The sequence below is a fragment of the Schistocerca gregaria genome, chromosome 5 (genome assembly GCF_023897955.1).
Source record: "Schistocerca gregaria isolate iqSchGreg1 chromosome 5, iqSchGreg1.2, whole genome shotgun sequence".
In the NCBI taxonomy this organism is placed as follows: domain Eukaryota; kingdom Metazoa; phylum Arthropoda; class Insecta; order Orthoptera; family Acrididae; genus Schistocerca; species Schistocerca gregaria.
The window spans coordinates 475003574-475031246 of record NC_064924.1 but is presented as its reverse complement, the minus strand read 5'-3'; the positions used below and the strand labels follow the sequence as shown (position 1 = coordinate 475031246).

The following is a 27673-nucleotide window of genomic DNA, read 5'->3' as shown; positions in this document are numbered from 1 at the left end:
GTGAAACATGGACGATAAATAGTTTAGACAAGAAGAGAATAGAGGCTTCCGAAATGTGGTGCTACAGAAGACTACTGATGATTAAATGGATAGATCACATAACTAATGAGGAGGTATTGACTAGAATTGGGGAGTAGAGGAATTTGTGGCCCAACTTGACTAGAAGAAGGGGTCGGTTGGTGGGGCATGTTCTGAGGCATCAAGGAATCATCAATTTAGTATTGGAGGGCAGCGTGGAGGGTAAAAATAACAGAGGGAGACCAAGAGATGAATACACTAAGCAGATTCAGAAGAATGTAGATTGCAGAAGGTACTTTGAGATGCGGAAGCTTGCACAGGATTGGGTAGCATGGAGCGCTGCATCAGACCACAACAACAACAATAACAACAACAACCAAGGAACTAACACATTAATATGTCTTTCGAGACCACAAAGTGAAAGATGCTTGAAAATGAGGATCACGGAAAAACTTGGATATTTTTCACTGAAAAGTTAGCAGAAACATCAGTCTATCGTAAGTATGCGATTTTATAAATGTTGAAGAGCATCAGAAATATCCTGAGCTACTGTAGCAAACGCCATAAAAGGCCTACTTACTCTGATTGCCTTAATGCTTTGAAGAGGTGCACAAGTCAGTTATTACACGTAACTCACTTTATGAGATACCTGTAACAGTAAATATATCAGCTAGTTCTACTAAGTAATTGGCCAGTGAAGACGAAGTCGTATTCCTGTACTTAGTCCCTTAGGCTCCCTCTTAAAATATATTTTATTAGAAACAAAATTTTGTTATGGCTGCCAGAAAATTATTAAAATGTATATTGTTCAAAAAATGATAACGCTTGTTGTGAATTCAGCCATAGCAGTTCTAAACGCGTTTGAGGTACAGGGGTTGGACAAAAATACGAAAACACCGCGACAAATGCATGCATGAACATGAAAACAGATGCTAGCCAAGTCTGCCCGTTGCGCAGCTGTATTTGAGCACGAACGACACCTGCGCAACGTCTTCAAGAAAAAGTGACGGTCGTGGTCAAAACTGTGTTCTGTGTAGTTCTGAGGGCATGATGTCGCAGCTCAATGGATTCGAACGCGAGAAAATTGTTTGTAGACGTTTTGTGGATTAGTGGGTGCCTCGGTAAACAAGGTAGCCGACGTGTTTGGTGTTTCAAGATGCAATCGAACTGAAGATTTGTACCGCAGCCAGGAAAGAGGTAAAACACCATCCGCCAAGTCACAAGGCGGACGAAATTTTGTTGAGTGAACTAGACGGACGGTCATTAAAGAGGGTTGTCACGAAAAATGAGACGGCAGCAGCAAAAGTCACTACAGGACTGAACGTCACACTCGCGAACCTTTTCAGTACCAAAAGAATACGGAGGAGGCTCCAGAAGCAGGGAATCACAGGGCGAACTGGAAATCCAAAAACACACATCAGTGAGGTAAATGCCCTTCACAGGAAAACGTGGTACCGACGCCATAAAACGGGAACTGTGGAACAATAGAAGGAAGTTATTCGATCAGTCTCGTTCTCACTTTTTCCAATTTCTAGTCTAGTTTACGTCCCAAGAATGAAACAAGGCTGGGCTTCGGTGATGACTGGGCAAGCTATGTCGTGGTGTTTCGTGGGCCCCACGGATCTTCTGCAACGACGCATTACTGCCAAGGATTAGGAATGATAATGTGTGGTGCTTTTGGTGTTTACATATTTTTGTCCACCCCTGTGTATTTTATGTATCACAATAAAGTTACTAACAAAGTATATTTTTGTGTAATGTGTTAATAGCGTCATATTAAAGTGCCTCTGAAGCAAGGAAGTTTGTATTTTCTTCTGTGAATGACAGGTGTTTTAATTTACAATCACATATTCTATTCAAAGTGATTCATGAAAGCACAAACGTACTTTTAAAAGCAGTTGACAGCGTCGCATACGAGTATGTGTGATAGACACTGTATCATCACGTGGGAAGGTAGGATCCTGTATAGATGTGCATTATTTTGAAAACAAAGAGCCGGCTTATACTTCACTCTCTTAGTAAAATAATGTATTTTATCAGAATGTAATTTAATTTTAACATATTGCAACAATGTAGAGCTAAAAGAGCAACTTGATAAGCTCTGAAGCCATCTACAGCGTTACTTTGATATGATATCTTGGATCTATTCAGTGTGAACGTCGTTAGAATCTCTTTTCAAGTCGTAGCTGGATGCCACTTTTAGGCATCAGTATAATGGACATAGCGCTGTACTCGAGGTTCGTCACCGTTTTGTCCGTGGTCCGAACGTTGTACCTCGACAACAGGTAAGCGAGTCCCACCTTGACTTGCAACAGGCCGAGCCTCATACCTGAAACAGAAAGACAAGTAACGTAAGGAGCCTGTGTATTAGGCAAGGCAACAGAGTAGTTGTTGATAAATCTCTATGATATTGAAAATTAAACAAGATGACGAGAGAGTTTTATTTTTGTTCCAATGTGCCTCTGTGTTCATAATACGTGTCACTGCGTATCTATAAATGCTTAGAAAGACAGTTGGACAAATATCAAACATCTGAAAGTAAAACTGTTAAAATGGAAACGACAAAGTCGATGACATTAATAGTAATAAAAAATTCACCATATACAGTTACTTCATTTCTCAAAGAATGGGGAAGGTGGGGCTTGAGCTTTTGTATATCATATAGGAATGCAGCAGGTTAACGTTCTCGACAAACGGTGGTCTTACTAAGGGTGAACACCTCGTCGTTTTCAAGGTACGAATCCCTCGAGAGATCGCCGTTTACTGCATATGTGCTGTGAAAACGATGCAGTGCTCAGCTATCGAAATATTTGGCAATATAGAAGACGTTATTAGGCTGTAGTCCCCTAAGTTACTTGAATATAGGCCTTGGTCATCAGCGGAAACTGCAGCCTATGGAATAGTTTGAGAAATACAGGCTGTTTTAGAGAGAACAAGAAATATTTTACAAGGTGGTTCTGCAGACTAATTCGAATGAAACACGTGTCCAGGTTTTATTGGTAGCAGAGATACAGCTGTTGGAATATAACCCACACAAATACGCACAGAAGGTACCGGACCAAGTAAAGGCAAGTGATATAGTTCACATCTCATTTTTATGAGCCCATCTGCAATTTCAATGACCTTTCTAATCCTCATGACAGCACCACGCGTTGTTTTTCTGAGGTCGTCTTGGCATTTATTTATAAAGGGAGCAGTATTCATTATCAGCACGATAGTTAGTCTAATGTGTTAACTTTGTATCTACAGACTTTGCATTCCAACTATTGCCGTAGGCATTAAGTGCTGGAACATTGTTGGTCAAGGAACTTGATCATTACTGCCGAACTATCCTCCAGTGAATGTTAGGTTTAATTACCTGTCACTTGACGACTTGAATGTGTAAGAGCCCCTTCATGCTGGAAGAGCATACACATGGTTGCATCCAAAAAGGATCTCTTCCAATAATGACGAAAGCTCTCTTTCAGGGAATTTTAGCTAATGGGACCTGTAAGGGGATGCCATTATGCTTGAGGCCCAGTTAGCTGATTGTCTCTCAAACCACAACACACATTTACACAGAAGCGTTATTGAATTTATATCTTCACGATATCTTCACGATGGCATGTCGGCTTTCGTCGGACCACCGATGTTACTGAGGAGTGTTTGAGAGTATCACGAAAAAAATGGCATCAGCAGCAAACAATATTGATGGCAGTACTCGGAGATCTGCAATTAGCCAACCATAAAATTCCAATCGCCTACCTTCGTCTCTTTCTCCGAGGGATCGAATCTGCTACAAATGATACGGACAAAGGTCGTGCATACGCAGTGTCCGCCATATGTTTGAATGTGGAACACCGATGTGTATAGAAATGCTGCGTAGGCTTGTTGAAGGATTACGTTCTACCAGCTGAATAATTCATGAAATGTATTCGCGGACAACCATAAGCCGTATAATGGAACGAAGACGTCGTCAACTGAATAATGTTCTCTGCTTCATTCACTCTCTGTTCATTTAAAAATTTAGATGTGCCGCGTGCTGCACCAGCCTCATACAGTTTATAGTGAAAACACGAGTAAACACTCGTGAATCTTCTACAGTGCAGTTAGGAAATCGTCTACCGTATATTTTACAAGCAACAGCAGCGTTTCCGTTATAAAACAATACATACACACTACATCGACATACATCACATTGGTAAATACGTGCAGCGTCAACCGGACAACAAATCACAGTTACAAAAAAATTCAAAAAATTAATTGTCTAAGCTCAAGCACAACGTCTACTTCAAAGTTAAAATGAAAATCGAAAAAGAAAGCCACAGCTACTTGAATACTGACCCGCGAAATGAAAACTTATCTCCGTAGCCGTTTGTATCTCAGTAACCACTAACATTACACATGTTACATGGAAAGTTGTATTCGAATTAGCCTATGCTACCAGCGCCTAAAATGTTTACTGTTCCTCGTGAAACTCCCTGTATAGCAAACCGCTCTGGCTAGAGCAAGTAAACCAAACAGGTTCATCCTTTTCTCACATTAAATACATTTTAATTAGTTACAGTTAACGTAAGACGTCAAACTTTTCATTTTATTCCAGTGTTCCGTAAATCTCATAATACCGATACGCGTACCTTAAGCAGTAAGTTTCATACATAATTAACATTATATTCTTACTTTTCGCATTCCTGACTTACAATTCAATAACATCATCATCATCATCATCAGCAGCAGCAGCAGCAGCAGCAGCAGCAGCACCAAACTGTCACACAGTGCTGCATACAGGCCCGCTCTGCACTTCTTCGTGCCTTGCAGTCTTCACTCACAGGCCTCTACACATTTGTATCAATGCAGTCTGCCCACCTTACATCAGGTCGCAACCCTTTCCTTCTGGCATATCCTGCAATCCAACTAAACCGTCCGTGATCCATCTGTCAGCCGGCAGCCGTATTACTGGCATCATCTCCTACCTATCGCTATTTTGTTTCCATTACAGCCTGTTCCCTGATCATTTTCTTCACTTTACTGTCTCTCCAAGCCATCTGGACAGGAATCGCTCCGTTCCGAGCTGAGCCATTCGAGAACGAGACCGACCGTTTCCCGTTACCGGGAACTCTAAGTTCCGAAGTGAACTATGAAAGACTTATCCTTAGAATTCGTTCCCCGCTCGTTCCGTTCATCTTGGTGAACCGTTCCTTTGGACCCGTTAGTTCGCGAAAGCCCCATCTCTTGTCTTCACAGTCTTTTCGCGACATACACGCCGCAGGAAGTAATGTATTGGTTAACTCTTCTAGGAACGCACTCTTTCGGAACGTTAACAGCAAACTGCACCGTGATGCAGAACGTTCCAGCCTCGGTCCCGTTCCCGTCTGTCTCGGTCTCGGTCGGCCGCACTCGTCCATCGCGTGGCCACTCGTCGCAGTTCCACTGCCGACTGCTCATAGTTCTACCACCTTTAAAGGACCTGGAAGCGAACCCTGTTACGGTTTGGGCGGACCAGGGCGAGGTGACACTTTTAATGTCATATCTTCGTTCCAACGCTCAGCTTATCGAACAGGACTTACGAACGATTCTCACTTCTCCTGGCAAGACCTTTATAGGTGGCGACAGGAATGCTAAGCATCCCACTTGGCGCTCTAGTAACTCCAGTTCAAAGGGACTCTAATTTCATGGACTGGAATAGGACCTAGACCTGAAAGTCTGGTGGCGTACAGAACTTACCCATATTCCGTACCCCAGCCCCCAGCCGCCAGCCGCCAGAGCAAATTATGATCACAGTCGTCTTAAAAATGAGCAAAAATACCAAAAAATGTATAAGAAGGAATTCTTTGCTTTGGTAACAGTAATGAAATCTGGAGTGTGCACAATCAGTTTTTGTATTTAGCTGCTGATGTGAAACGAAATACCTGAAGAAATCTTGGTTTAAAGGGTAGCTCTTGCTTAGAGAAACTGAGTGATGGTAAACAGCATTTAGGTAGACATTGTCGAAGAAGTTCTCGTCAGTGGCTTTAGGGATGATGTATCTGAGCGATAAACTTAGCACCCAGATGAGATACCAGTCGCTGTGAGTTATGTTTCCTTGATGGCCGGATTGGAACATATTTTACTCAGTTCATGAACTCAGGTGGGTAGATAATTGAAGGATAAGTAGCGGCTTTGATTCCTGAAGTTTAGAGAGACTTTCGAGTCGGAGTGTGAGGTCACCATCACATGTTAGTAATATGGGTCTCGACCAAGCCTTAGCCAGTCCGAACTCGTGTGGTTTACGAATTTTTCAACGATAGTAATTGGCCAGAAAGGGAAGAAATTTGGTGGTGTACAGTTTTTGAGTACCATGTCGTGCGCGAGTACTTTGTGTTAGATCCAAAATCCCTCCACAGTCTCTCAAGGTGTGAGGTCATGTGATCTATTTGACTGTAATCAGGCCTTTGGATGGGGACATTACGTTTGGAGGCTCATTCGTTCTTGTCGAGAGTAATAGATCAATTTTTTCATAGAAACAGAAGGTTGCATAACAAAAGAACTCAACTGTGTCCTACAAATGATATAGAAACATACTTCATCCAGTCATTAATACAAAGAAAGGTAGCGGTAAGACACTTTTACTAGTATCTTGACAAGGAGATCGGAGTAGTATTTCGACTTTAGAAGGAGATGTGGATTTGGAGAGAGAAAGATAGAGAGAGAGAGAGAGAGAGAGAGAGAGAGAGAGAGAGAGAGAGAGAGAGAGAGAGGGGAGAGAGTGAGAGAGAGAGAAAGAGAGAGAGAGAGAGAGAGCTCTTCTAGCCACGCAGAATGGAATAGTTCGCAAGGTCATGTCACTGGGCCACTACATCAGCAAGGTCTTGCCGGCATTGCGTTGTTCTTATCATATCTCGGCAAGAGCGTACTGCAAGTACCTCGTTTCAAGGTAAACCACAATCGTAAGAGTCTACTGCTGTGGGACTAAGCGTATTGAGGACTGGTGTTACCGACGAGTTTAATGTTAGATAGACAGAAATTAATGCAAGAAGTCTCTCGCTAAATCAGTAACGGATGGCTCAAAATGGTTCAAATGGCTCTGAGCACTATGGGACTCAACTGCTGTGGTCATCAGTCCCCTAGAACTTAGAACTACTTAAACCTAACTAACCTAAGGACATCACACACATCCATGCCCGAGGCAGGATTCGAACCTGCGACCGTAGCAGTCGCGCTCAGTAACGGATAACAGGCATATAATTCAGTGCTATTACCTTGATACATGGCAAAGAAGCCGGCACTAAACGTGTACTACTGCTCAAGGTAGACCACGGGACACAGAAGCTAACAGGAAAATCCACGATTGTGCACCTGAAGCGTTGAGGCAGGTCATCTGTAATGCTGAGCCGCGGTACACAGCACACTGAAGATGATCCACACATTCAATAAGACAATGTAACATCTCCTTAATCCCTAAATGTGTTATGAAGGTTTGCTGTACACACCGTGGGCTTGAGAGCACTCGTGACTCCCCCACCCCATCCGTTTCTCACCGGGTGATCTAATTTCAGTATTGAACAAATATCGGACGACATTAAGCGAGATGGCCGTGCCTTTGACTGTCTTCTGACCACTTTTCCTTCTTAGCATTATTGTTGATTCAGCGATGATATAACTGGAAGGCCCTCCAATGCCGTCGGTGTCTCTTGGAATAGAGGAGAGCGTTGTACCTGTAAGATAGAGTACTTAGGAACGCATGATGTTTGCCGGTCGGTGTTTCACAGAATCACATGATGGAGCTTGCACTAGAGACAACAATAAGCAGTTTCCGGCATTTACTACTGTATTTGTTGTTGAAGGGCATTAGTTGGTGTTTTGAGCACTTTTATAACTATAACGTATTCTACATATACAAGTTCCGTGTAACATACACTGACGGAAGAAAAGTCACAACATAAAAATGTAATTAATGTAGAGTAATGATTTTCGCGACTTCATTTATCGAGATTAACATTTTTAAGTGGCCAACATTGAAAGATCACAGGTTCACAATGTAAATGCAAGATAAGGCATTGCAAATGTGAAATTTTGGTACATTAATGACCTGTGTAACCGCCAGAATATTGAATTCTAGCATACAAATTTACGTGCATTGTGCTGCTCGGGCGTCGTATGTCAGTTTGTTGTATGGAGGTCCATGCCTATTGCACTTAGTCGCTCAGTACAGGGTAGGTTAACGATAGTTGTGGTTGACGCTGGATCTGTCATCCGATGATGTTCCATATGTGCTCAATTGAGGTAGATCTGATGAAGGAGCACTCTGTATAACTTGCTGTGTTGCAACAGCGGTATTTGGGAGAGCGTTGTCCTGTTGGAAAACATCCCCTAGAATGCTGTTCGTGGTTGACAGCACAACAGGTCGAATCACCAGATTGTCGTACAAATTTGCAGACATAGTGCATGGTATATACACGAGAGTGTTCCTGCCGTAATTCGAAATCGCACCTTGACCATAACTCCAGGTGTAGGTCCAGTGTGTTTAGCAAGCAAACAGGCTGGCTGCGGGCCCTCAACTAGCCTCCTTCTAACCAACACTCGGCCGTCACTGGCACCAAGGAAAGCCCAGCTTTCATCAGAAAACACAACATACTTCCACCCTGCCTTTCAATGAGCTCTCGCTTGACACCAGTGAAATCGCATATGGCTGTGGTTTCGGGTCAGTGGAATGCATTGGTACAAGGCGTCTGGCTCGTAGCTGTCCTTAAAGTAACTGATTTGAAACAGTTCATTGTGTCGCTGTGGTGCCAGCTGCTGCTCAAATTGCTGCTGCAGATGCAGTACGGTTCGTCAGAGCCATTGGTCGAACACGATAGTCTTCCCTCTCGGTAGTGCCAAGTGGCAATCCAAAGCCTGGTCTTCTTGCGACCTTACATTCCCGTGACCATCGCTGCCAGCAGGAATGTACAGTGGTTACATTCCAGCCAAGTCTTTCTGCAGTACCACAGAAAAGGCATCCAGCTTCTCGTAGCCCTATTACACAACCTCGTTAAAACCCAGTTAGTTGCTGATAAAAGCGTCTTGTTGCCTTAAAGGCAGTCTTGACTAACATCAACTCGCACTTCCAATCTCAAAGGTGACTAACGTTCACGACTGTTACTGCGTGTATTTAAAGCAAACCTCATAGTGGTACTGCATCATCTTTCAGATGTAGAAACATGCCTACCAACTTTCGTTTATGTCGCACAACTCCTTCTAGGAGTTACGATTTTTTCCCGTCACTTTGCTAAAACTACTTAGAAGAATTCTTCAGTTACAGAAGCTTACGGTGAGCAAACTGCTGCATATTTTTAAAACTCGTTACAAAATATATATGAACATAGTAACTTTCTCGAAAGAACAGATACCGTTGATGACCGCGCACCTTCTCTAGAATAAATAATAATTAATTGAAACCCTCAGCTACCGACAGGTGTTGTTGATATACCTCGATGTGGACAGCTGAAATTGTGTGCCCCGACCGGGACTCGAACCCAGGATCTCGTGCTTACTTGGCAGACGTTCTGTCCATCTGAGGAAATGAGGACACAGATGAATAGCGCAACTGCAGGGACTTATCCCTTGCACGCTCCCCGTGAGACCCACATTCCCAACTGTCCACAATCTACATACGTAATGTTCCTAATAGATATTTGTCCATCCATTCATTACTAGCACCAACTAAGGTGACGATTCGCGTAAGAGTTCGGGCGCCCTGTGCGCATTCACACAGACGAAGGTCAGTGGTCGGGTAGCCTTTTAACTATATATGAAGATAGTAACTGTTCTCGAAAGAACAGATATTACTGAATCGGGAATCGTCACCTTTGTCGGCGCTAGTAATGAGTGGATGGGAAAATATCTATTAGGAATATTACGTATGTAGATTGTGGACATTTGGGAATGTGGGTCTCACGGGAAGCGTGCAAGGGACACGTCCCTGCAGTCGCGCTATTCATCTATGTCCTCGGTGGCTCAGGTGGATAGAGCGTCTGTCATGTAAGCAGGAGATCCCGGGTTCGAGTCTCGGTCGGGGCACGCATTTAAGCTGTCCACATCGAGTTATATCAACAACATCTGTCGGCAGCTGAGGGTTTCAATTAATTATCATTTATTCGTTACATAATGTTCGGCCATATTTCGTCCATCATGCACCATTTTGTAGATTGAAATGGAAGACCTTCTACCATGGAAGAAACGATATTTACAAATGAAGTGACAACGGAATGGTCCATGTCGAAACTTTCCCTGAAATATTTTACGCAGGAAGATCCTCTCAAAGTTTGTGATTCTGAGACGAATTACGAGTACTTAAAAAAAAAAAAGTTGAAAATTGTCAAATTCAGTAGCTCGGCAGATGGCTGGAGAAATGTACAGCTCTACTGTAGCTGTAGTAGACTACGCATGCGCAACATGACAGCGGCATATCCTTGGTTGACAGTACATCGGTAAGTAGGTAACACGACTCGGCGCGATCGTAATTCGTGAAGTTAATTTTAGTTTTTGTGGAGAGTTTCTCTGAAATATTTGTCCGTAGTTACTGTTCACTCAAATTTGTAGTTGCTTTTGTGGTAGCGTAAGTGTTAAAAATGGAGTTAAAACTGAATTAACGTTCATTGTGTTTAACACTTAATGTTAAGCACCGTGAAAAACCGGATTTACTTCGTGAAATCTGACTGTGAAATGTATAAATGGAAGAAAGATTTACACAAAGTAATAAATAAGCATCAGAAAGAAACTCGTAAAACTGTGAAATCAAAACTATCCGAAAAATTTATTGCACAGATTGGACCTACAAAGCCGTCGAGGCTTTGTAGGACCAATCTGTGCAATAAATTTTTCGGATAGCGTTAAGAACTATACTGAACCTCGAAATTTGAATAAGTAACATGAACAACAGTTCTTTAGATGAGTTTTCTTGAGATATGAGCCATGAAGGGCTGCTCCTGCTACCGATGGAAGTCTTTGAGACTGGGCCTTCGAATCGGAACTGAGACGAACACTACTGATCTCACGTATTCTTCGATTTGGTTGAGCAGATTCAAGAAACCGTACAGTATAGGAAGTCACAAAACAACGAAGGTTACTTCAAGTAAACGTCTAGAGAAGGTGCCATTAATTCATAGATGTCGTGAAGACAAATCTGGCTGTTATCTCTATATCTGATGCATCTAACGCCAATCGGGAAGGCTTCGTGGAAGAACTGCGAGCAAACCACACTTTATCATTTCGAGGCGAAAAAAGACAGTTTGTTGTGTAACTGATTAATGCTATGACACATTGAAATAGAACAATGGCAGTGGTAAGTGTGGGTGGATTATTGTTTCCACAGCTTCAGGGACCTCAAGGCATATTACGACCAAATCTAAGAGGAAAGGATCGTTCAGTAGCAAAAATCTTGCAACCAACCTATCAAGCTTTGGAAAAATAGGAAAAAATAATTTTTAACCTCTCATTCACAATGGTTTCTGATCAGTGCAGAAATTAATTCGTAGCTTTTGTTGCGCTCTTGGCAGGGACATAACGATAACCCTGTCTTTCAGGAGGACGACGAAAAACTGTTGATACAATTCAGATTCCACCAGGAACGACAAGTGTGAGACTCGAAAAAACTATTTTTTTCGACAGTGGAAAGTATTTTTAAGGAAATTGTCGGACAGTATAATTGCCGATATCTCCATGTCATTTGAGAATTACTAGCAGAACAGTATTCTTAAATTTTAGTCATTTCTTCTGTCAGTTTGTATCTGCACATTTTGACGAACTGTAGACTGTTAGTTTGTCCGCCCCCGGTAGCTGAGTGCTCAGCGCGACAGAATGTCAATCTTAAGGGCTCGGCTTCGATTCTCCGGTGGACCGGAGATTTTCTCCGCTCAGGGACTGGGTGCTGTGCTGTCCTAATCGTCATCATGTCATCTCCATCGACGCGCAAGTCGCCGAAGTGGCGTCAAATCGGAAGACTTGCACCCGGCGAACGGTCTACCCGACGGAAGGTCCTAGTCACACGACAATTACATTTTATTTACTGTTAGTTTGTATCGGCACATTTTTACGAACTGCTTGAAGTATGCTCGGCTTAAAGCACAATAAAAAGAGCAAAGGCGAGGACCATTTCTGTGTCTTACTCCATCGCATTTCTGTTTAAATAAAACTAGTAATTATTGTGACGTTCCAGAAAGAATTAATTTTTCTTTCGCCAGGTGGACTCATGTATGAAAATGTTAGTTTTCTTCATTCAAATGATTCTTCGCTTTATTGTGACGACTATGTGAAATCAACAAGGAACTGTTTCATTGTTACTAAAATATACACTATTCAAAAATTACAAGAACTGTGCTACAGGAATTGTAACAAAATGATGTATGTGGAAGAAATATTTCATTTCAATAAGTTGAAATCACGATTGATGGAAGTTGTCTATAAGGTAACAGGAAACAGTGCCTTGATTTACTATCCTCTGCTAGTCACCTTGTAAGAACTACATACGCAACAGTTTAGCTGTCAATTGAACCGCCTCTTTATCAAAACATTAATGATACGTGACATTTTTTTTAATGTTTCACGTGTTACAAATTCGTTTGTGTCACTCCGCAGAGCTATGCTCTGTTCTCACAGCCGAGGCAAGCGGTTCTTCGTGCGACAAAAACGAATAACTTCAACAGTTTTGGAAAAAATACTTGGGGGCGTCTCAGCAGCTAAATGTTGACAGAGCATTTCTTTCATTGCGTTCTTCCTGCATAAAAAATTTCAGGGTGCGTTTCAACATGTCGGATTGGACCATTTCCTTGAGTGTTTCTTTAATGTCGTAACAGTCTTCCCTGACTTGAAAAATGAACTATATATTAGCTGGCAATAGCTTCTGTTTCAAAAGTTGTTTAACTTTTATCTGTTTTATGGTAATACTTCTTCTTACTTTGATAACTCTTGCTGATTATTGATGTGCTGTGGAATAATAATGTAGGTCTGGCACATAGACTATCAAATACAATATAGCCACTATTTTCTCGACCGCAACGCTTTTAAATTTGACCAGAAAAGTTGTTAATAATTACAAGACTGTGCTGTTTCTTGAAACTTTTTTTTCACATTTGGTTAGATCTTTATTTTCTGCAGCAATTTTTGTGGTTTCAGAAAGAGACTGCGCCGCACATAAAATGAACGCAATCATTACAAAATTGAATAAGAGAATATATTAAATTTCTATTACATGGCTGGACAGAAGCAAAAGTTTTCCAGTGTACAACAGATTCCCCTATATATCAGAGACACGTTGCCATTGTCATCACGGCGAAAGAGGTCTGGTACTCGTGACCAACTGCAGTCTCTGATTCAGTTCTGCGTCTGGTTACACTGTCTGATCAAAACCATTCGGATGCTCCTGTGTAACGCGTAATAGACCACTAGATGTCACGTAAAGCGGGCCCACAAGCATAAAAGAAGGTCGGGAGGACTGTGTTGTCGGTAGAGAAGCAGTAACAGCAGAATGGTTGGGTCAGAAGTGTTCAGTGAGTTCCAGTGTGAACGAATCATTGCATGTTACCTGAGTAGCAAACCCATCAGCGATATTTCTGCCTTTCTAAAGCTGCTCAAGTAAATATTTGGTGGTATGAGTGTGAAGTGAAAATGAGAAGGAATAAACTCAGCTAAACCAATGCCAGGCAGACCTCATATACGAGGGATGTATGAAAAGTCCGTGCAAAAATAAAAAAACTGCTTACGTGTTTGGGGTAAACCATTTTTATTTTTCGACATAGTCTCCTTTTTGACTTACACACTTCGTCCAACGCTGTTCTAATTTGTTGATCCTTTCCGAATAATGGGAATTGTCCAAGTCTGTAAAATAGCAATTACTTGCTGCAATCACCTCCTCGTTTGAATAAAATATTTGTCCCGCCAGCCATTTCTTCAACTTTGGGAACGAATAGTAATCCGAGAGAGCCAAGTCTGGAGAGTAGGGGGGAATGTGAAACGAGTAGGAATTCTATTTCCATTAATTTTGCGACCACAACTGCTGAGGTGTGTGCTGGTGCATTGTCGTGATGGAATACGACTTTTTTGCTGTCCAGTAGCCGGCGTTTTTGTTGCGGTTTTCAGACGGTCCAATAACGATGAATAATATGCACCTGTAATAGTTTTACCCTTTTCCAGATAGTCTATGAGGATTATCCCTTGCGAATCCCAAAAGACAGTCGCCATAACCTTTCCGGCAGAAGGAATGGTCTTCGCCTTTTTTGGTGCAGATTCTCCCTTGGTAACCCATTGATTAGATTGTTGTTTGGTCTCAGGAGTATAGTAAGGTATGCATGTTTCACCTACAGTGACGAAACGATGCTTGAAGTCCTGCGGATTCTTCCTGAAAAGCTGCAAACCATCCTTTCAACACTTCACACGATTCCGTTTTTGGTCAAGCCTGAGCAATAGCGGAACCCATCTTGCGGATAGCTTTCTCATGTCCAAATGTTTATGCAAAATATTATGTACCAGTTCATTCGAGACGCCCACAGCACTAGCAATCTAACTTTATGCAGGGTGTTACAAAAAGGTACGGCCAAACTTTCAGGAAACATTCCTCACACACAAAGAAAGAAAATATGTTATGTGGACATGTATCTGGAAATGCTTACTTTCCATGTTAGAGCTCATTTTATTACTTCTCTTCAAATCACTTTAATCATGGTATGGGAACACACAGCAACAGAACGTACCAGCGTGATTTCAAACACTTTTTTACAGGAAATGTTCAAAATGTCCTCCGTTAGCGAGGACACATGCATCCACCCTCTGTCGCATGGAATCCCTGATGGACTGATGCAGCCCTGGAGAAAGGCGTATTGTATCACAGCCGTCCACAATACGAGCACGGAGAGTCTCTACGTTTGGTACCGGGGTCGCTTAGACAAGAGCTTTCAAAAGCCCCCATAAATGAAAGTCAAGAGGGTTGAGGTCAGGAGAGCGTGGAGGCCATGGAATTGGTCCGCCTCTTCCAATCCATCGGTCACCGAATCTGTTGTTGAGAAGCGTACGAACACTTCGACTGAAATGTGCAGGAGCTCCATCATGCATGAAGCACATGTTGTGTCGTACTTGTAAAGGTTCATGTTCTAGCAGCACAGGTAGAGTATCCCGTATGAAATCATGATAACGTGCTCCATTGAGCGTAGGTGGAAGAACAAGGGGCCCAATCAAGACATCACCAACAATGCCTGTCCAAACGTACACAGAAAGTCTGTGTTGATGACGTGATTGGATAATTACGTGCGGATTCTCGTCAGCCCACACATGTTGATTGTGAAAATTTACAATTTGATGACGTTGGACTGAAGCCTCATCCGTAAAGAGAACATTTGCACTAAAATGAGGATTGACACATTGTTGGATGAACCATTCGCAGAAGTGTACCCGTGGAGGCTAATCAGCTGCTGATAGTGCCTGCACACGCCGTACATGGTATGGAAACAACTGGTTCTCCCGTAGCATTCTCCATGCAGTGACGTGGTCAACGTTAACTTGTACAGTAGCAACGTCTCTGACGCTGACATTAGGGTTATCGTCAACTGCACGAAGAATTGCCTCGTCCATTGCAGGTGTCCTCGTCGTTCTAGGTCTTCCCCTGTCGTGAGTCATAGGCTGGAATGTTCCGTGCTCCCTAAGACGCCGGTCAATTGCTTCGAACGTCTTCCGGTCGGGACACCTTCGTTCTGAAAATCTGTCTCGATACAAACGTACCGCGCCACGGCTATTGCCCCGTGCTAATCCATACATCAAATCGGCATCTGCCAACTCCGCATTTGTAAACACTGCACTGACTGCAAAACCACGTTCGTGATGAACTCTAACCTGTTGATGCTAAGTACTGATGTGCTTGATGCTAGTACTGTAGAGCAATGAGTCGCATGTCAACACAAGCACCGAAGTCAACATTACCTTCCTTCAATTGGACCAACTGGCGGTGAATCGAGGAAGTACAGTACACACTGACGAAATTAAAATGAGCTCTAACACGGAATTTAAGCATTTCAGGACACATGTCCACATAACATCTTTTCTTTATTTGTGTGTGAGGAATGTTTCCCGAAAGTTTGGCCGTACCTTTTTGTAACACCCTGTATGTGTCACAGTACGTGCTCTAAGCTCTGTTATCTTGTTCTAAAGATCCATAAGCGATACATACTATGGAAGCTGCATAATGCTTGAACAAGCTTCTTTGAATACAACTTCTTTAAATTTGTCCAATTGGCTTCCGAGTCATCTGCCTCCGAAGGATTCTTATATAAGTCGCTCGCACATTCCTGGTTACTTGTAAGGACTCCAGACACTGCAAAATATTCTAGAACTGGTCGCAGTAGCGTCTTGTGCGTGATTTCCTTCACAGGTGTGCGACATTTTCCTATAACATTCCTACAAATCTGCACCTGCAGCTACATGACTACTCTACAAACCAAACTTAAGTGCCTGGAAGATTGTTCTTCGAACGGTCTTCAGACTGTTTCTCCTCTCTTCCTCTCTCTAACAGCGCAGTAGGAAAAATGAACACTTTAATCTCTGCGTGCAAGCTCTGACTTATTTTATTACGATGATCATTCCTCTCTATATCAGTTTGCGAGAACAAAATATTTTTGCATTCAGACAATAGAGATGATGATTGAAATTTCATGAAAAGATTACATCGCCACGAAAAACTCCTTTTTTTTTAATGATTTCCACCCCAACTCGCTTATCACATCCGTGACACTCTCTCGCCAATTTTGTTACAATAGGAAATGTGCTCCCCTTATTTGGACTTTTCGATATCCTCTGTCAATCCTATCTGGTAAGGATTCCACACCACACAGCAATGCTTTAGCAGAGGACGGAAAAATGTAGTGCAAGCAGACTCTTTAGCAGGTCTGTTGCATCTTCTAAGCATCCTGCCAATAAAACCTAGTCTTCAGTTTGCCTTTCTCTCAACATTCTCTATGTGATCGTTCAAATTTAAGTTGTTCGTAATCTTAATACCTAGGTATTTAACTGAACTGACAGCCTTTAGACTTATATGATTTATCGTGCAACCGAAATTTAACGAATTTCAGTTAGTGCTTAGATGGATGTCCTCATACTTTTCGTTATCCAGAGGCAATTGCCACTTTTCGTATCTTACAGACATCGAGTCGGAGTAATTTTGCAACGGGTTTTGATTTTCTGATCATTTTACTAGGCAGCCGGCCCAAGTGGCCGTGCGGTTTTAGGCGCTGCAGTTTGGAACCGCAAGACCGCTACGGTCGCAGGTTCGAATCCTGCCTCGGGCATGGATGTGTGTGATGTCCTTAGGTTAGTTAGGTTTAAGTAGTTCTAAGTTCTAGGGGACTAATGACCTCAGAAGTTGAGTCCCATAGTGCTCAGAGTCATTTGAACCATTTTTGAACCATTTTACTAGGCGGTAAATGACAGCATCATCTGTAGACAATCGAAGGGGGATATTCAGATTATCTCCTAATCACTTGTATAGATTAGAAACTGTAGAGGGACTATGAAACTTTCTTGGGGGTTGCCAAATATCGCTTCTGCTTTACTCGATGACCTTCCGTCTAATACTACGTACTGCAACCATTCTGACAGGAAACCACAAATGTAGTGGCACAACTGAGACTATAGTCCACAGGCACGCAATTTGATTAGAATTCTCTTATGAGGAACGGTGTTAAAAGCCTATTGGCGGTCTAGAAATATGGAATCAATTTCAGATCCCTAAATCTTCCATACACCTTCAGCAACACTGTTTTTGCGTGATCGTGCCATTTCATGTAGCTTCTTAGTGCTCCGCAGTAACCATAGCGCGTCATTAAAAAAATACTGTCATCCAAATGTTTTTCAAGAGGTTCTAAAATAAAGATATATGAAACTATAATCTGATTGATATTAATATATTGGGCACAAATATGGAGAACAGATGAGTATACAGAGAGAAAGATAAAGTTTTTAGAAGCGAAAATTCTGAGGAAATTATTTGGACCACTATGTGAGGGAGGAGGATGGCGAAGAAAAAATTACAGGGGATATATAATGAACCAGATGTTGTTGCAGAAGGCAAAACAAGGATAATGAGAATGGCCAGCCATATCTATAGAGGAGAGGAATAGTCAAGATTGAGGGAAGTGTCAGAGAAGAAAGCCAAATGACGAAAACATTCAGGAAGGCCGAAAATAAAATGGAAAGACATGGTGGCTAATGATCGTCAGATATTTGCTGCAGGGAAAAAAGACGCCAAGAACACGAGAAGCCTACTTGATGAGGCCAAACATCGACAACTGTTTATGGAGCCACGAGAGTAAGAGAAAGTGTTAGAATTACTCAAAGAATTTGAGGTGTTGAAGAAGCTCACCACTACTCTCTGAATCATACACTATAGGATTGTTTCTATATATTACATGCATTAGCTCACATCTGTCCACATTTTAAGAGGCAAGAATCCACTATTGCGAATCTGAATATTTATCCAGGTCATTCTGCCATTACTTGCTCATTGAGTCAATATCCTCATGTTTTTTCTGTAAAGCATATCTAAATCGATTAATGGTAATAAGCAGAGTTGTACTTCAGCTCGACACCAAGACTTATTCCGTAGGTTCTCTGCCTGTACGAGACAAAAGCTCACGAATAAAATTATTGGATACTGTAATCGAAAAATGCAACTAAATTTTAGAACTCACAATTTCAGGATTTCATTGTTCTTCACATCGACACACAAATTAGAACTGAAAGGCGTGACGTGAGACTACTCACCTATACAGATGCGGGGTCCCTCCCCGAACGGGAGGTAAACATAGGGGTGCCTCTTGGCTTTCTCCTCCTCCGAGAACCTCTCAGGGTCGAAGCGCTCGGGATCCGGGAAGTACTTCGGGTCGTGCTGCAGGCCCAGCACGGAAATGGCGACCGCCGTTCCTTTCTCCAGAACGAGTTCGCTGTCAGGAATCCTGTACTCCTTGTTACACTCCCTGTTCAGGATGGGCAGGGGCGGGTACTTCCGCAGTGTCTCTAAAAGAATTACAAAAACGCTGGTTTATGTATACATTAATCTATCAGACTAGCTTACAATACAATTCTTTAGAATGGAGAAGAACCCGAGCATTAATTCACGGGAATGATAATGTAACTCCTTTTAATAACTTCATCATTCTTAATTCCAATATAACACGAGTGTAGAAATGTTATTATACTTAAAAAGCATAGTGTTGAATGTAGTTTTATTATTTTGTGTATAATTGCTTTGAAGAACAATCTGGATATAACATGATATTAACATGAAACTAACTTAAAAGATGTACGAAATATTTACCAAGTAGCTCACTGAAATAAATTTTTCAGCATTTGTACGAGAACGTGCTAGAAATTTAGCATCAAAATTGAAAAAAAGAATGAAAACGTATTTATCTTCGGAGACTAATTATGTGCACAAACAAATGTTATTAATTTTCACTTTGAGAATGTACGAGGGGCGTTCAATAATAATTCAACACTTTTTTTCTCGGCCAGTCTCTGCTGAAAAATGCGGAATTTGTTTTGGGACTTTGTGGTATATTCCGCCTTAAGCCCTTACAGGTTCATGAAGTTCAGGCATGTGATGGCTCTATACGTAGTTTTCAAAATGGCGTCTGTAACGGACGTGCGTTCCAAGCAGAGGTTCTCATTGAGTTTCTGTTTGGTGGAAAACCAGAGCATCGCAGTTATTCATAGTCGCTTGCAGAATGTCTACGGAAACCTGGTAGTTAGTCGTTGGGGGAGGCGTCTGTCACCATAGCAACGAGGTCGGTAGACCTGTCCGATCTTCTGCGTGCTGGCCGGCCGCGCACTACTGCGACACTTGCAATGGTGGAACGTGCGGACACTCTTATTCGAGTGATTGGCGGATCACAATCAAACACCTCGCTCCTCAGCTGGACAGCTCTGTTGGTAGTGCTGAAACACGCCCACCAGTTGGGTACTCAAAAGTTTGCGCGCGCTGGGCTCCTCGCCACCTAACGGAGGACCAAAAGAGCAACGACGGACCATCTGTGCGGAACTGAATGCGCGTAACGAAGCTGATCGTGACAATTTTTTGTTGAACATTGTCAGAGGCAAGGAAATATGGGCCTGTCAATTCGAAATGGAATCAAAACGGCAATCCATGTAGTGGTGTCGCACCACCCCTCCTCTGAAGAAAAAGTTCAAAGCCGTATCCTCAGCTGATAAAGACATGGCGACGGGCTTCTGGGACTCTGAAAGGTTATTCTGTTTGATGTTTCCCCTCTTGATGCAACAATAAACTTGCAAGTGTATTGTACTTCCTTCAGGAAATCGAAGAAACGACTTACGTACGGGCAAAAAAAAAAAAAAAAAAAATGCCAGCGTACTTGTCCTCCTTCATGACAACGTATAGACTCACATAAGTCAGCGCACCAGATAGGAGTTCACAGAACTTCACTGGACGTTTCTACCTCATGCACCCTACAGCCCAGATCTCACACCTTCTGACTTCCTATTATTTGGTCCAAAGAAGGTTACACTCCACGGGAAGCAGTTCGTGGACGATGGGGCTGTTATTGATAGAACAAGACATTGGATCGTACGTCAACCAGGAAAGTGGTACCATGCGGATATACAGGTCCTCCCAGTAAGGTGGCGTAAGCCCGTCGCGTTGAACAGAGATTTTATTGAAAAATAGGTTTTTGTAGTCAAAAGAGTGGAAAATAATATAGGATATTGGAATCGTGAATAAAACCGAACCGCTTACAGAAAAAAGTGTTGCATTACTTACTGAATGCCTCTCGTATTTGTTCCAAAACTCTGTTAAACTAAGGTAAACATATTACTTCACTCTGTAGAAACTTATATCTGTACTTGGACTTTTGTAGACATTTTAATTATGAACACATGCCAGTAATGCTTTGAAATATTGTTATTGTTTTAACTCATTCACAGGCCAGCGGCGGAGCCCGCCAAGTGATTTATTTGAGAGTTCTAGAGAGCTATAAACTGTGTATGCACTCATCTCATTTCAAAATCCATTTTGAGCTTAGTAAATGTGAAGCGATGTTATAAACACTACTCTTCGAAGTAATAAACAGAAGAGATGGCGCAAAGAACTCTCTGATAATTATTTTACATATAAAATCTCGGGAAATATTTAAGTTACACTTCCACAGACAAGACTATTTTCAAAATTTTTTTTATTGTACGTTACCACTCGCTGTTACTTCAACTGAATCACTTACTGTTTTTAAAGCCGATTTATGTGAATGATAACGATAATGGAGAAATATCGGATGATTACATCACAACTGCAAAATATAAAAAGAAAGGAAGGTAGCTGTTTAATGAAGAGACCTTTAGAAACGTAACAAGATTTCGTAAACGATGAAGGTGAGGGAAAAATGTCGGCCGTTGTAGTATGACATCCAATATAATTTATATGAACGAAAGTGAGTCATATTTAGTCAATGTACTGCAACAAGTTAACGCAGTGGCTTCGAATTCGAGAGGACGGCTGTAGAAATCCCTGTCCGACCATCCAGATTTAAATTTTATTGGTTTCCCAAAATCGCTTAAGGCAAAGGACGGAATGACTCGTTAAGAAGAACGCAGCCGATATCCTACCCATCATACCCCAACCCGAACCTGTATTCCGTCTCTAATGATCTCTTCATCAAACTGACGCTAACTCCAATCTTCTTTTTTAGTTTTCGAAGGAAATACCTGTTGTTGTTGTTGTTGTTGTCTTCAGTCCTGAGACTGGTTTGATGCAGCTCTCCATGCTACTCTATCCTGTGCAAGCTGCTTCATCTCCCAGTACCTACTGCAACCTACATCCTTCTGAATCTGCTTAGTGTATTCATCTCTTGGTCTCCCTCTACGATTTTTACCCTCCACGCTGCCCTCCAATGCTAAATTTGTGATCCCTTGATGCCTCAAAACATGTCCTACCAACCGATCCCTTCTTCTAGTCAAGTTGTGCCACAAACTTCTCTTCTCCCCAATCCTATTCAATACCTCCTCATTAGTTACGTGATCTACCCATCTAATCTTCAGCATTCTACTGTAGCACCACATTTCGAAAGCTTCTATTCTCTTCTTGTCCAAACTAGTTATCGTCCATGTTTCACTTCCATACATGGCTACACTCCAAACAAATACTTTCAGAAACGACTTCCTGATACATAAATCTATATTCGATGTTAACAAATTTCTCTCCTTCAGAAACGCTTTCCTTGCCATTGCCAGTCTACATTTTACATCCTCTCTACTTCGACTATCATCATTTATTTTACTACCTAAATAGCAAAACTCCTTTACTACTTTAAGTGTCTCATTTCCTAATCTAATTCCCTCAGCATCACCCGATTAAATTTGACTACATTCCATTATCCTCGTTTTGCTTTTGTTGATGTTCATCTTATATCCTCTTTTCAAGACACTGTCCATTCCGTTCAATTGCTCTTGCAAGTCCTTTGCCGTCTCTGACAGAATTACAATGCCATCGGCGAACCTCAAAGTTTTCTCCATGAATTTTAATACCTACTCCAAATTTTTCTTTTGTTTCGTTAACTGCTTGCTCAATATACAGATTGAATAACATCGGGGAGAGGCTACAACCCTGTCTCAATCCTTTCCCAACCACTGCTTCCCTTTCATGCCCCTCGACTCTTATAACTGCCATCTGGTTTCTGTACAAATTGAAAATAGCCTTTCGCTCCCTGTATTTTACCCCTGCCACCTTCAGAATTTGAAAGAGAGTATTCCAGTCAACATTGTCAAAAGCTTTCTCCAAATCTACAAATGCTAGAAACGTAGGTTTGCCTTTTCTTAATCTTTCTTCTACGACAAGTCGTAAGGTCAGTATTGCCTCACGTGTTCCAACATTTCTACGGAATCCAAACTGATCCTCCCCGAGGTCCGCATCTACCAGTTTTTCCATTCGTCTGTAAAGAATTCGTGTTAGTATTTTGCAGCTGTGACTTATTAAACTGATAGTTCGGTAATTTTCACATCTGTCTGCACCTGCTTTCTTTGGGATTGTAATTATTATATTCTTCTTGAAGTCTGAAGGTATTTCACCTGTCTCATACATCTTGCTCACCAGATGGTAGAGTTTTGTCATGACTGGTTCTCCCAAGGCCGTCAGTAGTTCTAATGGAATGTTATCTACTCCGGGGGCCTTGTTTCGACTCAGGTCTTTCAGTGCTCTGTCAGACTCTTCACGCAGTATCTTACCTCCCATTTCGTCTTCATCTACATCCTCTTCCATTTCCATAATATTGTCCTCAAGTACATCGCCCTTGTATAAACCTTCTATATACTCCTTCTACCTTTCTGCCTTCCCTTATTTGCTTAGAACTGGGTTGCCATCTGAGCTCTTGATATTCATACACGTGGTTCTCTTCTCTCCAAAGGTCTCTTTAATTTTCCTGTAGGCAGTATCTATCTTACCCCTAGTGAGATAAGCTTCTAAATCCTTACATTTGTCCTCTAGCCATCCCTGCTTAGCCATTTTGCATTTCCTGTCGATCTTATTTTTGAGACGTTTGTATACCTTTTTGACTGCTTCATTTACTGCATTTTTATACTTTCTCCTTTCATCAATTAAATTCAATATTTCTTCTGTTACCCAAGGATTTCTACTAGCCCTCGTCTTTTTACCTACTTTATCCTTCACTACTTCATCCCTCAGAGCTACCCATTCTTCTTCTACTGTGTTTCTTTCCCCCATTGCTGTCAATTGTTCCCTTATGCTCTCCTTGAAACTCTGTACAACCCTCGGGTCTTTCAGCTTATCCAGATCCCATGTCCTTAAATTCCCACCTTTTTGCAGTTTCTTCAGTTTTAACCTACAGGTCATAGCCAATAGATTGTGGTCAGAGTCCTCATCTGCCCCTGGAAATGTCCTACAATTTAAAACCTGATTCCTAAATCTCTGTCTTACCATTATATAATCTATCTGATACCTTTTAGTATCTCCAGGATTCTTCCATGTATACAACCTTCTGTAATGATTCTTGAACCAAGTGTTAGCTATGATTAAGTTATGCTATGTGCAAAATTCTACCAGACGGCTTCCTCTTTCATTTCTTAGCCCCAATTCATAATCACCTACTATGTTTACTTCTCTCCCTTTTCCTACTGACGAATTCCAGTCACCCATGACTATTAAATTTTCGTCTCCCTTCACTACCTGAATAATTTCTTTTATCTCATCATACATTTCATCAATTTCTTCATCATCTGCAGAGCTAGTTGGCATATAAACTTGTACTACTGTAGTAGACATGGGCTTTGTGTCTATCTTGGCCACAATAATGCGTTCACTATGCTGTTTGTAGTAGCTTACCCGCTCTCCTATTTTTTTATTCATTATTAAACCTACTCCTGCATTATCCCTGTTTGATTTTGTATTTATAACCCTGTATTCACTTGACCAAAAGTCTTGTTCCTCCTGCCACCGAACTTCACTAATTCCCACTATATCTAACTTTAACCTATCCATTTCCCTTTTTAAATTTTCTAACCTACCTGCCCGATTAAGGGATCTAACATTCCACGCTCCGATTCGTAGAACGCTAGTTTTCTTTCTCCTGATAACGACGTCCTCCTGAATAGTCCCCGCCCGGAGATCCGAATGGGGGACTATTTTACCTCCGGAATATTTTACCCAAGAGGACGTCATCATCATTTAATCATACAGTAAAGCTGCATGTCCTCGGGAAAAATTACGGCTGTAGTTTCCCCTTGCTTTCAGCCGTTTGCAGTACCAGCACATCAAGGCCGTTTTGGTTAGTGTTGCAAGGTCAGATCAGTCAATCATCCAGACTGTTGCCCCTGCAACTACTGAAAAGGCTGCTGCCCCTCTTCAGGAACCACATGTTTGTCTGGCCTCTCAACAGATACCCCTCCGTTGTGGTTGCACCTACGGTACGGCCATCTGTATCGCTGAGGCAAGCAAGCCTCCCCACCAACGGCAAGGTCCATGGTTCAAGGGGGGGGGGGGAGGAAATACCTAGTAAGGTCAAAAACCGGTGAACACCAGCTGACATGACGAATACACCGAGCATCTCCAACACGTCGATAACAAGACGCCTCTGTAAACGACGCTGGCTTCGTAATCGTGCTTTGAAAACATTCTTATCATACTGAGTAAAGCATTTAATGAGTGTCTTGGCTGTAGGCAGAAATAAATGATGTACAAGTCTGGATTCATAGTGAAGGTTAAATTGACTTACCGCATACAACTTTGTCGAGGTAGGACATTTTTGAAATGGAGTCGTAGTTGATGTCCGTTCCATATTCTTTGAACACCGAGTCAATCTCATCTTGCAGCTTGGTCTGCAATGAGGGATTGAGAGCCAGTTCGTGCAAGGCGAAGCTCATTGTCGTCGAAGAGGTTTCAAAGCCAGCTGCGAAGAAGACGAATGCCTGGGCAGCCAGCTCGTTCAGTGTCAGCTCTGCAGAAAAGTAAATGCGGCTAAGAAAATAACGTAAATCTACTTCTGCATCTTTATTTCGCAATCCACCTTACGGTATGTGACGGAGGGTGAATGTCGCACCACTATCGTCTGTCCCCTTCTCTACTCCACTTGTAAACGACCGGTGAGAGTAATGAGTGTGTACAAACTAGGTTGTCTGGATTTTTTTTTTGTCCTGATATGTAGAGGGACATACATAAGTGGAAGTATCATATTGCCCGCCACTTTTTCGAAATGCTCTCTGCAAGTTTCCTCTCCGTGATACAAAACGCCTCTCTTGTAGTTACTGCCAATGACGTTTACTGAGCATCTTCTTAGCGCTATCGGGCTTATTAAACCACTCTGTGACGAAATGCGTCGCTCTTCTTTGGAGCTTCTCTACCTCTTCTGTTAATCTTATTTACAGTGGAACTTAACTAAATGTCAACAGACGGTCTTGATGAAACTTGGTGGGCATATAGAAGAAGCAAAATAATCCAATACTTTTTTGTGTCAAATTTCACTTTTAATGGGTAAAACACACCCAAACGGTAATTTGACGTGTTAGGTTTGGAGAGAGTATCTTCGAAACGATTATATATAAAAAGTGTTTCCCATACAAAAGCTGATACGTAATTAACGTTCTTGAAAACTGTATAATCGAATTTCATAATAATTCGAAATTTTGTAAAATACCCCGCCACCAGTAACTAATTTTGAAAAATGAAAACTTTTGTAACATAAATTAATGAAGCTTTCAAGCTACTTACATCCATGTGCAATCAAGATAGTTTCTGAAACACCATTTTTGGAAAATACGCTAAACACAATGTGCTGTCAGAGTACTTTCGACATACCAATTAAAATATCTAAACGCTCACTGTTAGTCTATTTTTTAATTTACTTATGTTATTTTATGTTTCACACTATTGTTTTACATTTAAATTCATTTTCTTCTTCTTGTTTCTTTGGTTTTTAGTTTATCGTTTCACTTAAGGATACAGGTACTTTTTCGGCTCAATATTATGTGAAAAATCAACAACAATTTTCTTCAGGCACTATATATGATTATGTTTTGCAGATATTTTGTTGATATCAGGTAATGCAGTACACTTTCTTAACAAATTAGAAGTATTCTGAATATTTTTGAACCTGCTTAGGGTTATTAACATAATTACAGAGAAACTGATGCATTTTTTTCCAAAATGCTTCCTAAAATTGAGGTACAATTTAATCCAATGTTATACATTTGAACGAGACCAAATTTTTGCCAGATATGCATGACATGATGGCTGAGGTACTAGACCTATTTAATTCCACCTATTATATATATTACAAGGATACAAATATCACAACTTATATTTTAATTTTTATAACTTTTCCTAATAAAAATTTTATTTTTTCTATAATTTAGTTGATTCTGCAATAAAGCTTATGTCTACTAAAAAGTATATACTATTGCAAGTTACAGCAAAATTAGAGCAATGCTTTATAAACTTTAGGAAATATTAGTACCTGAATTCCAAAAATATACAACTTGCTGGAAAAGTACATTCCTGAAGCATAGTGTTCATCCTGCAGCATTTCTTCATCTTCAAGCTTCTTCTTGGAATTCCTTTTAGCACTTCTTGCTTCTTTGGTAACTTGAATGCACCTGTTGTCTGTCACATGCAAGTAATTGAACTTCCATATTAGAGCCACATTTTATGCTTAAATTTCTCAGGACTTCCAACCTTCCTATCACTCCATCATTGAAACATATCACTGCATCTAGTACACCAGTGTTTGATGGTTTTAGTCCTACAAAAACGTTCTTGGGTAATCTTTCCCATATGCAATGGTTGAAACTTTTATTTGTATTCTGAGTGCCTCCATGAAGACATTTGCTAAACAAAACAGGGTCAGTCAGCTCTCTAAAAATTGGCTTTATTTCGTTGATAACAGGCTCAGTAAGAGAATGCTTATAATGCTATATTTGGTCACTTTATTTTGCTGTTTGGTAACCACACCAAGAATGTGCTCCCTTAGAGCAAAGTCCGTGAACAGGGTGGTCATCTGTGGACAACTTACGAAAGTAGGTGGCCCATACAGGTTTCCTCATCGCTGTACCATCATTCAGAGGTGCAGGTCGTTTAATGGCCAGTCCATAATAACTCTGGGGAAGGTTTATTTCAGTTTCTGTCAATCTGCTTTGGCCAGACAGATTTTCCATCAGATAGAAACTTTCC

At 41.4% G+C, this 27673-nt stretch overlaps 1 protein-coding gene across 1 annotated transcript in view; it reads right to left on the bottom strand.

Moving 5' to 3' along the window:
• Window positions 1-2018: 2018 nt before the first annotated feature.
• The window catches only part of LOC126272683 (cytochrome P450 6k1-like), a 112370-nt gene continuing 86715 nt past the window's right edge, over window positions 2019-27673 (bottom strand). The window contains exons 6-8 of the mRNA XM_049975700.1: window positions 25224-25445; window positions 18757-19008; window positions 2019-2347 (exon numbers count right to left, since the gene is read on the bottom strand). Coding sequence (XP_049831657.1) covers window positions 2181-2347; window positions 18757-19008; window positions 25224-25445 — 641 coding nt within the window. The 3' untranslated portion in view covers window positions 2019-2180. The remainder of the gene's footprint in view (window positions 2348-18756; window positions 19009-25223; window positions 25446-27673) is intronic.